Source organism: Arachis ipaensis, chromosome B3 (assembly GCF_059453495.1).
Source record: "Arachis ipaensis isolate K30076 ecotype BB chromosome B3, ASM5945349v1, whole genome shotgun sequence".
Classification (NCBI taxonomy): domain Eukaryota; kingdom Viridiplantae; phylum Streptophyta; class Magnoliopsida; order Fabales; family Fabaceae; genus Arachis; species Arachis ipaensis.
Genome location: NC_142438.1, coordinates 142,385,316 through 142,402,228, shown reverse-complemented (window position 1 = coordinate 142,402,228; position 16,913 = coordinate 142,385,316). Strand labels below are relative to the sequence as shown.

The following is a 16,913-nucleotide window of genomic DNA, read 5'->3' as shown; positions in this document are numbered from 1 at the left end:
TTGAATTTATATACTTAAGATTATTTTAAATTTTTTAATAATTTTATTTAATATTTAATTAAACCGATTGAACTCCAGTTGAACTCCGGTCGAACCAGTGAACTATTAAACCAATAACCTCACCAGTTCATTGACCGGTCCGGTTCTGGCAACCTTGATTTATACCAAGCTTCCGAGAAAATTAGCAGGTATGAAATTGGGAACCAAAGGTTACATTTTGAAAATTTTGACAGCGTTGGCCTTTAATTAATTATGTGTTGCTGCAGATGGACTAATTTTAATTAATTGTTCCCGTTGAAAGAGTAAGAGAGTGCATATGCGTAGAAATTTATGCATTGACTCGGAGAGTGTGCTCAGTCATCTTAGTTTCTTTTAATTATGCGATGTGATTTGGAAATGAGTAATACATGGGGGATACTATACTATTCACATAATATTATAATAAACTTGAGACCACTACAATGTATAACAAATTATATATGGACCGATTCAGCCATTACTTTCCGACCATGCTTACTTTTGCAGTGAAAATTCTTCATTTCTGTTTTCTGGTCCTATATGTGCGTATAATTGTATATTTGTATTTGGACTGGGACATTCTCCGTAAATAATTTTAAATGGACTAGTTAATTGTGGAGTGTCTTTGAAAAGCTTTTAAGGTGAAAATCAAATCAACATCTATCAAACAAAATAGGTAGTAAACACAAAATTATTAATCTTTTCTTTTTTACGAAAAACCCTAGTGATAACTGGGGAGAGAAATCTGGAACAAAGAGGAGCAGTGTAATAACCTATTTATTAATTCATTTTTCTTTTTATTATTTATCTTATGGTACAGAAATTTTTTTTATGGAAAATAATTATGTGTTGTACAGTTATATTTAATGGTAAATTTTATCATAATATAAAACTACAACATTTCTTATACCAACACGCTGGTAACATATTGCATGAAAGTAGGACACTTGGCAAGTCTTTGTCAACACACATGTACTGTGATATATGCGATGAAAGTAGCTTTTTTAATATTGTTGCTGCGTGTTGTACTAGCTTTTGATTCGTTTGCTTTTTTTTAAGGAATCTGTAGCTTTTTAGAGATTTTTTTGCCAACACATTACTTGTATGTTGGGGTGGTAAATGGGTCTAAATTTGCTGACTGCGTAACCTATCAAAAAATGTGGGACGAATTGAAAAATTGAAATCGCCAAAGAATAAAAATTCACCTAACTTGCACCGCTTAAACCTTTGATCTTGGCGGGGTAGGGCGGGATTCTCCGCCAAACTTAGTTTTTTTTAGCAAATGGTATTTTTGTATTTTTTTACCAAAACCCAACTTCTCCCAACCCAACTTACAAGGGTATGAAGATGAAAATTGAGTGGTTTGCATTATGTTTATGTTGCTTTAGAGACAATATTTATAATTATGTTTTGGATTATATTTATTTTGCTTTGGAGACAATATTTACAAAGACTTTAATATTTGTGAATATAAAAAATATAATTTTTTTATGCCTTTAGAAATTATAAATTTATTAATATGGTTGTGAAATTATATATATTATTTAGTAGTTAATAGTAAAAAAAAAGAGGAGTTTAGGCGAGCTTAGCCCGCCAGCACGCAGTTAGGCGGGGCGGGGCGAGACAGGCGGAGGTGGGGATTCTAGGACCGCCTCACTAGACGGGACGGGGCGGGATTCTGGTGGGGCGGGACAGGTTTCCCCGCTTGCCACCCCTATTTGCATGGTGCTAGAATGTTTGCATGTACGAGCAACTACAGCTCCGAAAACACACGAAGACGTAGAGATTGGCCTTTAAAGCCTCCCATTCAGTGATCCAGCTCCCCTCCTCACTCATTCAACACATTGTGAAGAGAGTTGAGAAAGTGTTTAGTTCAGTAAATTTTAGAGTATGAGTGTTCTTTTGAGAGTATTATAGTATATTAGGTGTGAGATTAATACATAATAAATTTTAAATGTGTGTTTAGTAAAAATGGTACGTGATTATATGTCGATGGCAGAACATATTATCAACTATTTAGGACAACATAATTATATAATTTTATTATTTTCGCTAATTTAGAGCTTATTATTTGGTTAATATGTTAAATATATTTATTTTGGTAAATATTATTATTAGTAATATTAGTGTAACACCCTAATTATTCTAAACTTTACCTCATGCCGTAAAGTACAGGTTAATCAAAGGTTACGACAATTTTAAGGCTTATACAATAAATATATATATATATATATATATATATATATATATATATATATATATAAGTAGAAAGGATTAATAATACGAGAAGCCCGATGAAAAAATAAGCTCAAAAATAGAGTTACAAAGTGCGAAACGTTCACACGAAGCTAAAAGCAATAAGGCACAAGATAATAAGGCATATGTAGATATAAAAGTATAATAATCATAAGACACTAGTCTCAGCTCGCGGAGTTTAGGCCGACTAGTTATATATAGATATACAGAGTTTTGAAAGTTAAAACAGAATACAACATATCTCTCTCTCAAGGTAAGCCTCTAAGGCAAATATAAATACAAAATGTGAGAGTACTAAACAAAATATCTAAAAGACTCCAAAAGAAACTAAAGATCCTCCGCTCTGTCACCATCGCACAACTCACCGAGATAGGTTGCAACCTGCATTTGAAAAATAACAACAAAATATGGAATGAGAACCAGAGGTTCTCAGTATGCTAACAGTGCCTGGTAATATAAGATGTAAGATTCTGGGATGCTAGAGGCAATCCTAAAACTCCATATCAATAAAAAATATTCAAGCTTATAAAACAGATAAATAAACCCTTAAACAGGTCAACTAACTTAGAGAATTTCTAACTATCAGTTCATCGTTGTCCCACAACCTTCACCAGCCTAACCTCCATGCGATCCCATCGCCACCGCCTTCCAAACCTCCTCAATCCTAGTAGAAAAGACAAGTAATATCAATGCAAGTAAAACACAAGTATAATAATGTATAGCAAGTAATTCAAGAAACAACTAAGTATGCTATACAATTAGGCAAATAATGCAAGTCAGCAAAGCAGGCAAACATATAAAATATGCACATGATGAATGTCTGTCCTATTTGGCTGTGATATCACATTGTCGGTTCAACTGCCAACCCGATACATTCCCATGGGAATGTCGCCTTTCGGTCACGAATAAAATGGGAACCCCCTGGGATATCGTGCTCGGCACACGGTCCAAGATATAGTGCATGCACACTCTTGTGATTCCGAAAGGATGCAAGTGGAATACTCTGCTATAGACCTCACATCTCAACGTAAGCGAGATTAACTACCGTTCTTACGCCACCGCTGCAACCTCGACAAGCGGAATCAACCACCGTCCTTGCCAGGTGCATAGCGTCTCAACAATCTCAATATAAAACAACATATCAGTGGTTTTAAAAAACATTATTTTCAGTACACAGTAAAGTCATCATTTTAATCTCGAGTCCTAGACTCGTCTCAACCATCAGCGGTCCGTAATTCCACAATCCATCACACAGTCATCATTACAGTACTTCGCCATCTCACTCAACTAATCCATCCTCAATACTCTAGAAACCTAAGTCTCCGTCTTTTAGAATCATATAGAAATTCACTAAATTAAATCACTAACTCATCCTCAGGAGTATTAGGGCCTAAGTACTAGATAGTACTCCTAAACAGTACTTAAAGAATGTTTGAAAAGCTAGAAAACCTTAAAAACGAGAAAAAAAATGATTTTTCAGCAAAACAGGGCCTCCGCGTATGCACGCATAGTATCGCGTACGCACGGTTGTTGAAATTTCCCATGCCGCGTACGCACGCGTGTGCCGTGTACGCAAGGAGGTAAGGCAGAAACGATCGCCCGCGTACCAGGTCATGGGGTCACATATGCGTACGTGAGTTTTGGCCCATCCTGCTGATGCATGTGCATCATTGGTAGTTTTAACTTGTTATTTTAGTAGCTTTTAGTTTGTTTTCATGAAAATTTAATTAATAAACAAGTGGATTCATGAATATCCCTGCATGCATTGGTTCATCAAGCATTAGTGAAATCGTGATCATTTCATAAAAATACAAGAGTTATATAATGCAAGAAGTGGTGTTTAAGAAATAGTTTGATTAAGTGAACTTCATTGCATTTAGATAGGATAGAAAATCTTGTATGAAATCATGAACTATCAAGCTTTGATGCATTTCCTTGGTTAATGATAATAGTAGAAGCAGAGAGTGAGAAACAGAGCCATGGAGAAGCAAAGGTAGCGCTCAAAGTAGCGTCCAGAAACCAAGCGCCAGTAATGAAGTAAGGACACCACTCGAAGTGGCACTCAATTACTCAACGTTAGGAGAAAACCTGGAGCATATCCTCAGTGTTCAGAGTGGCCCTCACTTTGGCGCTCATTTTGCAAGCGTCAAAGATCACCCCTGGAACAAGTCCTGGTGCTCATTTGGGCGCTTGTTTGCACGCTTAGTAACTCAGCGCCTTCGATTATTCACTTGGAAAATTTTATGGTCACGCGTACGCGTGGGTGACGCGTACGCTTGAGGGTGAAATGAGCGCCAGGATTGAACGAGCACTGAGTTGGGTGCTTGTTTACTGAGCGCCTGCGAAGAAGGCCACGCATACGCGTGAGGATGTGAATTTGTGCCCCTGGAGATGAGACCTGGTGCTCAGCTTGGCGTTCAGGTTAGCGCTTGTTTACTGAGCGCCTGCAAAGAAGGCAACGCGTACGCGTGGGTGACGCGTACGCGTGAGGGTAAAATGAGCGCCAGGATTGAACGAGCGCTGAGTTGGGAGCTTGTTTATTGAGCGTCCTCGATAAGGGTCTCGCGTACGTGTGGACGACGCGTACACATGACAAGGAAAAATTGCCAGCGCTTGTTTGCACGCTCACTTAATCCAGTGCCAGCATCCTAGGAGGACCCAGCGCTAGATTGACTGACTGCGGATGGAACCACTAAATTTTCCACGACTGTCTCCCCTCCCCCATCGCCATCCTTGTCCTCGTCACCGGCTTCGTACATAGCTTCGAACTCCTCTTCGCTACCATTGTTCATTCCTTCGTACTCTTCATCTTTGTCATCTTGCACTCTTAGTCATATTGAATTTCATTGGCATCTATATGTTCAAATTCAACATACAACTCAATCATTGGATGTTGCACTTGAATTTGCTGGTGGATATGAAACATTCGTTGAATACTTGTTTCGTCAACGATCGACATAATCTCAAACTGTATTAGGCTGCCAAATACGATAACCAAACTCCTGTAAAAAATATTACTAACCTTCTTTAAAATATCACTCTCTATGCTTTGACAGAGACTGTATTGTAGTTCTACGAATGTCATAGTGTATGGAATCATAAACGAAAATAGATTCTCATACACAAAGCTCACCCCATCATATGTATTTCATATAATCTCACAGTTGTGGTAAACCATTATATTTGCAGTGCCCTCCACAACACCAACAAAGCACTAAAAACATAAATCTCGCAATGAAGTAAAATGGTAATGAGTTTCGATTTTATAGGCAGAGGACCCACCTCACATGTTACGTATTGAAATCACAACAAATCGGCAATTGATACGTGTACAACACGCATGTAGTGTGTTTTCCCGATGTCTGCCACGTGTGTCCAATACGCATGTAGTGTGTTGCCCGATGTCTGCCACGTGTCCAACAAGTATGTATTGTGTTGCTCTTGATGTTGTCACGCGTCTAGCACGTTGCATGCGTGGTGAGTTAACACGTTTTTTGGGTGTTGGGCATGTCATATCTACAGCATTCACCACCTAGTATATACACCAAAGAAGTTCATTTTAAACGAAAATACACATATCTTTTTCATATTAAAAAAATGAGCCTATAAAAATAGTTTTTTTTTTTTTCTGCGGTATCCTTCAACTCGCAAGGTCAAAGACTAATCCTTGACACTTGCTGATACGTGCTTCGAAAATTCGTAATATGAAGATTTCAAGTTATTATTTAAAAGTTATCAGTTTATGTTTTCATGATATAAAAATAGTTTTTTTGTTTGTTTTTCGTGGTATTTTTCAATCTGACAGGTCAAAAATTAATTTCTAACATTTGCTTAAACTGACTAGTGAACTAACTATTAGACTAAAAAAATTTTATTTATAAAAAGGTTAATGAGAAATAATAATAATCAATATAAAAACTAATAAGATTTTAAAATTAATTATTTTCATAATCAATGGCCAAGATGTAAAACCAAATTAAGTATCTCAATTCTCTTTAATTTGTGTATAAACATAAATTATATCAATGGATTTTGGATTTTTTTAAATAAATAAATATTTTATTTATAGATATAAGTAATTTGTAGTTTTTTTTTTATCGAAATTCCTGAGTTGCACTGTGTTGCCAAACCCAGCCTCCTTCAAGTAAGAAAGCATAACGTCCGATAGTGTTAGAGTGTGGCTCACTCGCTTAGGGAGAAATAGGCGAGGACCTCTCATAAAAAAAAATAAAAAAGCTTAATAACAAATCTATTTGAAAAATAAACATTTAAATGTCGAAACAAAAAGATAAAAAAATATACTAAACAAATATTTCACATTTCATAATTTAGTTGAAAACAGAATAATTAATCTTTAAAAAGCAAACATCGAAAACAAATATTTCACATTTCATAATTTAGTTGAAAACAGAATAATTAATCTTTAAAAAGCAAACATCGAAAAAACATATCGAACAAATGCAATAAATATTAAAACATTTAATAACAGTTAAAAAATTATCTACCACAATCAAAATTAAATTTAAATATATAAAATTCAAATTTAAAGAAATATAAAATGTAATAAACATTTACTTAATAAAATAATTAATTAATACATTAAATTATACCTATTAATTAACACTTACTAACAATACATTCTACCACCTAATAGATACTACATTTATAAAAGTATCCTAACCATGACTATAACTATATACTTATTTGACTTAAACAGGAAAATAACAATACTAATTTGAAAGTGATTGCTTCAGCGATATGTCACGTTGCGTTCAGGTAGTTGATGTCATCATCTCGTGCATATATATGCACCATAATCTTTGACTGCCTCAATAATATAAATAGAAATGGCTATAGGTGAGAGAAAGTAGAAATGATTCAGAAGTGACTTCAAGTCACGAGATAAATGAGTTCAATATATAGATGCAGCTATTACTTATCTTATTTACAGTGTAAACGAAATAATACTGTGTATTTCTTATTTATACTGTAAATAAGATAAGCACGTTTCACACCATGTGTGCAAACGTAATACGTGCATGTAAAATTCTGTCTTATTTCACTTATAGTGTAAATAAAACATACACAGTATTATTTTATTTACATTATAAATAACATAAGTAACAGAATGCAAATCTATAATAACGTTACAAATTACTTATATATGTAAATGGATCTCCCAATTTATTGTTCCTTTATTTTCAATATGTTAAACTATTTATTTTCAACTATTTAGTGTTGGTTAAATATTTGTATAGATTCAAAACTTAATCCCATTTTTTTCATCACTAATTGTTGATCGAAAAATATTTTCGATGAGAGTGAATCGATTCGGAGTGAGTCAGAAATAGTTTCTCGAGAAGATGTACGCGTAAGCATGAGGTTGGAAGTGATTGGCGCTGATTTGGATTTCGATTGACTTATTAATTAAATAAGCCTAATCGAGTGAGAGATTCGATTTGAGCAATCGAGTAAGACATTCGATGAAGTGCGAGTACCAGTTTTCTAGAAGTGCATCAAAGCGTCTCCGATTAGACAAGTTTTTACAATAAAAATAAAATAAATTTGTAGAATATTAAATATAATTCGGAAATCAAAGTTTTCAAAAAGTAAAGACATGGTAAATGGAAAGACTTGAACCAAAATCAAAAGAAAACAGTAAAAATGCCTTAAATTAAGTCAAAGAACTTCGAAGTAAATGATAGAATTCTGAAAGATAAATTTAACAGAGAAAGTAAAGAATATGAATAACACTTGGTGAATAAAATTAGAAACAGAATTGAAATTAAAAGAAAGAAGAAGGTGGAAGGAACCCTATAGAAAAAAAAAACTCGATCGCAAACTCATGGATACGCTGGGATGTGAGAATGCTAGAGTGTTTTTTTGAGTAAAAGTTCCAACCCCCATTCCCTAACACTTCACAGTATTTATAGACTATCTTTTTTTTTTGGTGACTTTTTATAGACTATCTTACGTAACGGTTAATTTGATTACAATTAATTACAATTAAATGAAGAATTATAAATTTGAAACACAACCACTCTTGATAACTGTTTCCAATGCGTGATTGTAGATATTTCTAATATTTTTCTCGTGTGATAAAAGCCACAAATTTTCCCGCTTTCATAACTATTTGATCAGTTTTTCGAAAACCTTCTTCAACCTTTCGAATCAAATCTTCTCTTCGATTCTAGCTTATTCGATTGACAACATAATTGAAATCCACATCAGCACCGATTGCCTCACTTCAAGCTCGCGCGCACGCGTCTTCTTGAAACACCATATTTTTTTATTTCGATCTGACCCACTCTTATCGAAAATACTTTTTTCGATCAACACACTAATATAAATCTAACGCATAACATTATTATGTGAAACTTTTCCATATATAATATAATTCTTAATCGATAATACTTTTGTTGACCGACCTAAATATTTTAAAGTGATTTTAATTACTTATCATTTATGCCTAATGGATTTTGCTAATGATTAAGTTAAAATTTAAAAACTAGTTTGTCAATGAGGTTTATATGGATGTCTTGACTATTGAGAGTGTATTTTATTTACATTTATAAATGCACTCAACTTTTATTGTTTGTTAATTATGACAAGGATTTACCAATTTGGCTATTTTGTATTTTAAAGGCATATTTTAAGATTATAATGCTATATTTTTAAAATTTTTTATGTATTTAATGTATTGAAAATATAAAAAATTATTTTTAATAATTTTTAATAAAATATGTTTTTATAATAATTTTAAAATGTGTTTTTAGAGTATATATTAACAAAATTCTTTTAAGAAAAAATATAAAAAAATTATAATTGTATAATTCTTTTAGAGTATATATTATCCTAATAATAGGATTTGAGTATTAGTTAATAGTTACAAAGTTTCACATAATAAAGTAATCAAGTTTTGGGGCCTGTTTAGAGACGTTGGTTAAAAGTATGGCATGGTTGGCAGTTGGAGCGTTGGCCCACATGCGAACAAATTGGACGAAAACATTGGGAGAAGCTCGTGGTGGGGGCCCACCTCACAGCCCAGCTTCCACCTCATTGCTTGGCTGGGTCCACACCCAAATGTGTTCCACTGTTCTGTTCTGTTTTCTTCCTCCTCCTAACTGTTGCAGATGCTGATAGTACATTAGTAGTTGAATTGAAATGTTTTCCTTCTCTGCCTTCTCGTTATCCCCATCAATATTCACTTATACTCTTTGCTAAAAGCCTAGAGGTGTTTGTAGTTGCTTTGGATGAATTTTGATTTCAGTGTTCAATCAAACTAAACACTAGGTATAATTGCAATAGTTTATGATATGTTAGTCGAGTTAAATCTTAAAGTAATTTCTAAAATTGACTGTATGTATCAATAGTTTTTAAAATTTTAATTATATTAATTATGTTTTTTAGATCAATAAAAATATATTATGTTAATTAATAAATTATTTTTTTATCAAATGACACATCATTTGAAATTAATATAGTGTATTTTTGTTAATTTTAAAAATATAATTAGTAAAAATAAAAGTTTAGAAATTATTTTAATATATATGACTAATCTTAACAGTACTTTAAGATTTAACTCTATAGTAATAACTTTTTTACTAATAAAACTTAACATATGAAATATAGCATTTGTTTCACTTGATTTTTGGTAATCTCGACAGAGTGTCGAATCAAATTTGTATTAAGATCTCAATTCTAGGGGTGTTCAAATCCAAACCGATCCAAATTAAACCGCTCATCCAATCCAATTCAAACCGAAAACCGATTAAAACCGCACTAATTCGGATTTGATTGGATTCTATTTTTTGCAAACCGCTGGATTGGATCGGATTTCGGATCTACTTTTCATAACCGATCCAATCCAATCCAAACCGCACAATGTGCTATAATATTATTATTTTATTATTATATTTACAATTATATTTATAACATGTTCAATTTGTTATACATTTTTCTATTATTTATGTATTATTATTATTTAATAAATATTTTATGTTTAAAATATTATTTATTTATTTATTTTAACTAACCTATAATTTTATTTCTATTGTTATGTTATTGTCGGTTTTTTAAGATATGTTAAGACTTTTTATGTCATTGTTGATTATTTAAAATTTGATGTTAAGACTTGTTATATGTATTTAATTTTTTTTATTTAAAAAACCGCAAATCCAAAAACCGATCCAAACTGCTTGTAATCGGATCGGATCGGATCGGATTTTCAAAAAAAGTTCATCCAATCCAAACCGCACCGCACATAAATTAAGCATTCGGATCAGATGAATTTTTTCCTTAAAACCGAACCAAACCGCACCGCGAACACCCCTACTCAATTCGAAAAGTATGTACGGTTTTAAATAAAAAAAGAGTGTGTTTGACCCAAAAATTAGTTAACGTAAGTATCGAAATTGTGTATCTCAAAATATTTATAATAAAATATAAAATAAGAAGACAAATAAAGCCAAATAAAAACTTGGAAATAAAATGCTGGAAAGAAAAAAGAAATAAAAAATGATAAAGAAAATAAATGAAATAAATAAGAGCTGGAATTGAAATAACAAACAAATTGAAGTTTAAAATAATAGAAGGAAAAATAAAAGGAATTACCAACGACAAATAAAAGAAAAAGTATAAAATAACAAAAATAAAATGAACAAAATTTTTTTTGATTCTATACACTTATATAAACTTGCACTCCATAAATCTCTTTAATGTCAGTATAATTTTAAATTTTGTAGAGTTTGATGTGATGTAATAATAATGTCCAAATTGAAATTTCTTTTTTATTTTTGGCTTTCTTTTATTTATAGATCACAAGGGTAGATTTGAAGGGTATTCTTCTTTTTTCACAATCTAATTTTCTCTGTTTCTCAGGTCACTATATTATTTTGATCATAAAGAATTTTGACTTATAAATTTGACATTTCACATCTTTTTTAACCTTAATCTTCAAATTATTTTGATCATAAAGAATTTTGACTTTTAAATTTGACATTTCATATCTTTTTTAACCTTAATCTTCAAATTCAACGTTCGTACAATTTATTTTATTTTAATTTTTAGAAATTACCGACTCAACTTCTTTTAAAATAAGTTAAACTCTTGTATTAATACTTATAGTATAATTTATGTTACGATACTTCCACCTACATTTTTATGAAACAATTCACATATTACAATATTTCGATTTACACGTTATCAAACTATCATGATCGAATTATTTAAACTCTTCCAATTTTGTGTTAATAGTATCAAGTTAGATTTTGGTTGTATTGACTTTAAAACACAATTTAATTTTTCTGTCATGTAATTTAAAATTTGATCAAAATCATACTGGTGTCAAAAATAAGATTCAATCAATTTTATTTCAAAAAGTTATATTTTTAACCGATTTTAATTTAAATTGAATAATATTATATTTTAACTATCTTCATTGAATTCTAACTCTCGTATATGGATAGATTAATTGGGAAAAGGAAAAAAAAAAAAAATCCTTGCCTCGGCACTTTCCTCATCGTTGCAACTACCGTGCCACTTTTGGATTGGTCGATTCTTATTCTACACGCGGGTGCATTCAAAACCGACCTTTGCTCCATACAAAACGACGACGTCACCAACTTTTCTACCCCTAACCTAACACAGTGTTTGGTTCGAACGAATATAAGAGGAAGGAAAATTCAGGAAAAGAAAATGAGTGAGGAAGGAAAATTCAGGAAAAGAAAATGAGTGAAAAATCAAGTTTTTCTTTGTTTGGTTTATCAAGGAAAATGCAGAGGAAAAGAAAAAAAGGGAATGGGTCCATAAAATACTTTTCTCTTCGACTAAAAGATAAAAACCAACAAAAAAAAAAAGAAATAATGATATAATTACAAATTTATTCTCTCTTTATTTTATTTTTTTAAATTTAAAAATCATCTCTTCTGCTCTTTTCAATTTTACAGTACTATCAAACTTTATCTTTTTTTTAAATATAATTAAAGAGATTAATAATATAATTTATGAATAATTATTTATTTATAAAATTATTTATTTGTATATATTTAAAAAATAATGATATATTTTTTGTTTATCATATTTAAAAAACGATAAAAGAGATATATAACTCTAAAAAAATTATTGTTATTAATAAAAATAATATGTTAAAATTTTAAAATACAATTTGAATTATTTTTTCTATTAAAAAAATAATTTAAATATATTAATAAATTATAATTTATATATAATATAAATAAAGATATTACTGTAATTTTATTCTAATATAATTTTTTTTATTTTTTTTTATCTAAATAAAAAATAATTTTCTTTCTATTTATTTTCTCTTCATTCAAACAACAAAAAAATCATCAATTTTTTTTTATTTTCTTTCCTCTTATTTTCTTTCCTTCCCTTCTTTCCTCTTATTTTTCATCTTTTATTCAAACAATGCCTAAGTCCCTTCACCTAAGTAATCTTCAATATGATGAAGATTATTAAAAATTAGAATAAGATGAATATTATAAAGCAACTCCGGGCACCCATGAGCTGGCTGCCACGTGTCTTGTTGGACCCCGAAAAACAACGAAATTGTCAAGAGAATAAATGCCCCTGGTTTACAATTTTTTTTAGTTATCTTAATTATCTAATATAATCTAATCTAATGTTTTTTCTTTATTTTTTTCATGATCATCTTATCTAAATTCTAACTGATAATTTGCTGCTACTAATAGCATTTGTCAACGTGTGTTGGCTATAAATTATAAATTTAATTTTATCTAATCTAATTATTATTTTCATTCATTATCATTAGACAAAATATTTTATCCTGTAAATATATCAAAATTAAACACTTAACTTTTATACCGTCGGGCAGTTAAAATTAAAATCATAAATTTATACATTAAAAGAAAAACAAATAAAGAAACAACAGCAATATACACAAAGAACCAGTTGTCGCGATCCCGTCAATACAACGCGTGAGGGAGGGACTAAGTAAGAGATATCGTAAGCGGAATGACAATTAAGCCCCTAGCATAGGAGACGCGATTCCAGGTTAAGCGAGTGCTTTTGCGTAATTGCGGGATGAATAGCATATGTTTATATAAATATTTGGGGTGGCAATAAGATAGGGAGAATATCAATAATTATAATTATAAAAATTGAAAAGCGGCATCGAGAACATAAACATCATAGGAAGGAGAGAGAGGAGGGGGTTGTGTAATGTAACGGAACTTTTGAGAGTGTGTGTGGAGAAGACAACTGCCACCCGTTCCAAGGAGACAGAAGAAGAGAAGAGAGTCACCTCGTTGTTTGTTCCTCTTTTATATTCTATCAATCGCGCCTGCAAGATTAGATAGTATAATTAACTTACCCTCTAATTTGTGTGTCTTCACGAGTTGAGTTTTCCTTTCGAGGCCCTCATACGGTAACTCGATCTGCTTTTTGTTCATCCGCAAACCCTAACACAAAATGTGGTGGATGATGAACGAGACCGGGGGCAACTACTGCTCTAAGAAGAGCGATGATTTGTGCAGCAAAGTTTGTGGCCAGGTATCTATCTATATATCTTCAATTATACTTTTCTTTTTAAAAGTTTTCTTTTTTCTGGTTCCATCAAAACTTATAAGTTGCTTTCTTTTATTTATTTATTTATTTATTATTTTGTTCTTGCTGTTCCGAATCGCGCTTTATGGTTTCCGCGATTCTTAAAATTAATGATAATGAAAACAAAAATAAAATCGGATGCAGATGGGTTAGTGATTTAATCTCTCGGCGGGTGGTTATGGAATTTTTCGCCTTAGATTTACTATTTTTTCTTTCTCTTTTTGTTCTTTTTTTCTACGACATATTTGTGATCTGAATTTGGGTCCAGGATTAAGGTGGTGTTTTTTTTAGGCTTTTAGTATATGCCTTTGCTAATTTGGGCAAATCTGGTGAATTTTTTGTTGGTTTGTATGCAAGGGCACCTTTTTTACCCCCATTTCCGTATTGTTCCTATCTTTGGGCTTGGTTTCTGAGAGGGTAGAGATCTCTATTGCTGCCATAGTTGGATTTGAACTGCTACTTGCATTTTCGGGATCTTTATTCTTGCATGTTCTAATCTCTTCATGATGATGATACTAGTTAACTTGTATCAGAATTGAAAGTTTTGGCCAAGGGAGAGGGTAATTAACAATTTTGATTCATGATATGGGTTGTTTGTGTTTGGAGGGTTGAATGAAGCTGCATTGTGTAGTTATTTACCAGTTTCTTTTTTTTCTTATATAATTCCTTTTAGCTTTGCTGGTTACATAGATATTTGTTTCTCAATTATGCAGGAATCAAGTCAAGTTTCTGGCATGTCAAGAATCCGCTGCATTTTGCGTGGCTTGGATGTAAAGACCTACATATTCATATTTGCTGTTATCCCAATGTGCATATTTGGAATATACCTGCATGGCCAGAAAATCTCGTACTTTCTGCGACCCCTCTGGGAAAAACCACCCAAGCCATTCCATGTCATCCCCCATTACTATAACCAGAATGTGTCCATGGAGAATCTATGCAAACTTCATGGATGGGGAGTCCGTGAGTTTCCAAGGCGTGTTTATGATGCTGTGTTGTTCAGTAACGAGATTGAAATACTTAACTTGCGGTGGAGAGAATTGTACCCTTACGTTAATGAGTTTGTGCTCCTTGAATCAAATTCTACATTCACTGGATTGCCTAAGCCTCTGGTTTTTAAGAGCCATCGTCACGAGTTCGAGTTTGCAGAGCCCCGGTTAACTTATGGAACTATTGGTGGCAGATTTAGGAAAGGAGAAAACCCATTTGTTGAGGAGGCATATCAGCGCGTAGCATTGGACCAGCTCCTCAGGATAGCTGGTATAACAGATGATGATTTGTTGATCATGTCTGATGTTGACGAGATACCAAGTGCCCACACTATTAATCTCCTGAGATGGTGTGATGAAATTCCTTCAATCATTCATCTCCAGCTGAAGAACTATCTATACTCATTTGAGTTTCGTTTGGATGATAAGAGCTGGAGGGCTTCGGTTCATAGGTATCAGACTGGGAAGACAAGGTATGCTCATTATCGCCAGTCGGATATCTTATTGGCAGATTCTGGGTGGCATTGTAGCTTTTGCTTCAGGCGCATCAGTGATTTTGTTTTCAAGATGAAAGCCTACAGCCATTATGATAGAGTCAGGTTCTCTCATTATTTAAATCCAGATAGAATCCAGAGTGTTATATGCTCTGGGGCTGATTTATTCGACATGCTGCCTGAGGAGTACACTTTCAAGGAAATCATTGGCAAAATGGGACCGATACCCCATTCCTATTCTGCAGTTCATCTTCCTGCTTATCTCTTGGAAAATGCAGATAAGTATAAGTTCTTGTTACCTGGAAACTGCATGAGAGAGAGATGATCCTGGAAACTCATCCATGAGACTGATTTTCTTGCTAAGCTTTTTGTAGCTTGTGCAGCAGCTTAAGGTGGTGACTCCTCTCAGGTGTGTGAACTGAGGTTCTGTTCTGGTGATTGTGTGTCACTTCTATAGGGCTGTATCATTGTCCAGTGAGATATTCTTTGAGAAATTCCTTGAGTTCAGACAAATTCTTTTGACTTTGAGGTGAGGAACTCTTGTACATAGCTTAGAGGTGCACCTCATTCAAGGGGGGGAGCAGTATCTATTCTTCTGAAGAGCGATTTGAAAGTGCTGTTTAGGAACATGCTTGCCATGATTGAACTCCGTGTTTATTTGGTATTTTAGTGTGGCTGTGATCCCCAGATATACCATAGAGTAGCTTAAAGTTTCCCCACCTTTTTCCCGGTTGGGAATTTTTGTTCTGCCAGACCAATTCATTTTCTTCTATTCTTTAGTTGGTTATCATGTTAAATATGTCGCTAATCTGATTGCTTGTCCTATATTTTACAACAACACTGACTCAGTTTTTCTGAATTATTTAGTATAATTCATCGTTGCTATCAAACTTGCATCAGCTTACTTGCTTTGATTCTTGTTTGGTGAAAAGTAACAAAAAAAGACGCGTTTAGAATAATTCAGTGTACTGCAAGAAACTAAATAGAGAGAAGTAGAAAACTCTAGATGATAGATATGCTTTAACTTGTACCTGTCGCAGTGCAGCAGAAGTTGGTATCTTATAACGAACCTCATGCCGGCTTCTTGAATCTCAGCCACAAGTACTGCAGTTCCCTTCTTTCCTTCCTCTCTTCTTTTCTCTCTTTCTTTTTTCTCCTTTGTTTTTTGTGAAATATATCAATTTAAAAGAATTTACACAAATAGTAATTTTTATTTTGTCATATTAACAAAAGTAATAATAAACTATTTTAAAATAATTGTGCTATGCGAACATAAAAAGATCAGTGATTTATATAAAATATATATTAAAATATAAAATATACATTGAAAATAAATTAAATAATAAATATATTTATGTATAAATATATAATGATTGATTTAATAATTAATTTTTTGTGTGTATATAATATTTTTACTTAAAAAATCATATGAATATATGAATTTTATTAGATGCTCGTATAAAATTAAATTATATTTTTAATATTCTATCCGTAATTAAATTAATAAATGACACTGAAAAGTTACCAATAGAATAAGCTATTTGAATTAGATTAAATCTTTTTTAAAAAT

General features: G+C 32.3%; 1 protein-coding gene across 1 annotated transcript; it reads left to right on the top strand.

The window, feature by feature from the left end:
- The first annotated feature begins 13,383 nt into the window (after window positions 1–13,383).
- Window positions 13,384–16,245, top strand: LOC107631692 (beta-1,4-N-acetylglucosaminyltransferase family protein). Its single transcript, XM_016335213.3, has 2 exons — window positions 13,384–13,806; window positions 14,574–16,245. The coding sequence occupies exons 1-2, from the start codon at window positions 13,726–13,728 to the stop codon at window positions 15,666–15,668; spliced, it is 1,176 nt and encodes a 391-aa protein (XP_016190699.1). The 5' UTR covers window positions 13,384–13,725; the 3' UTR covers window positions 15,669–16,245.
- The last annotated feature ends 668 nt before the right edge of the window (window positions 16,246–16,913 follow it).

Excerpts from the sequence above, each read along its gene's own strand:
- LOC107631692 (XM_016335213.3), top strand. The coding sequence starts at position 13,726 with ATGTGGTGGATGATGAACGAGACCGGGGGCAACTACTGCTCTAAGAAG. Across the intron at positions 13,807-14,573 it reads GCAGCAAAGTTTGTGGCCAG|GAATCAAGTCAAGTTTCTGG; the intron begins GTATCTATCTAT and ends TCAATTATGCAG.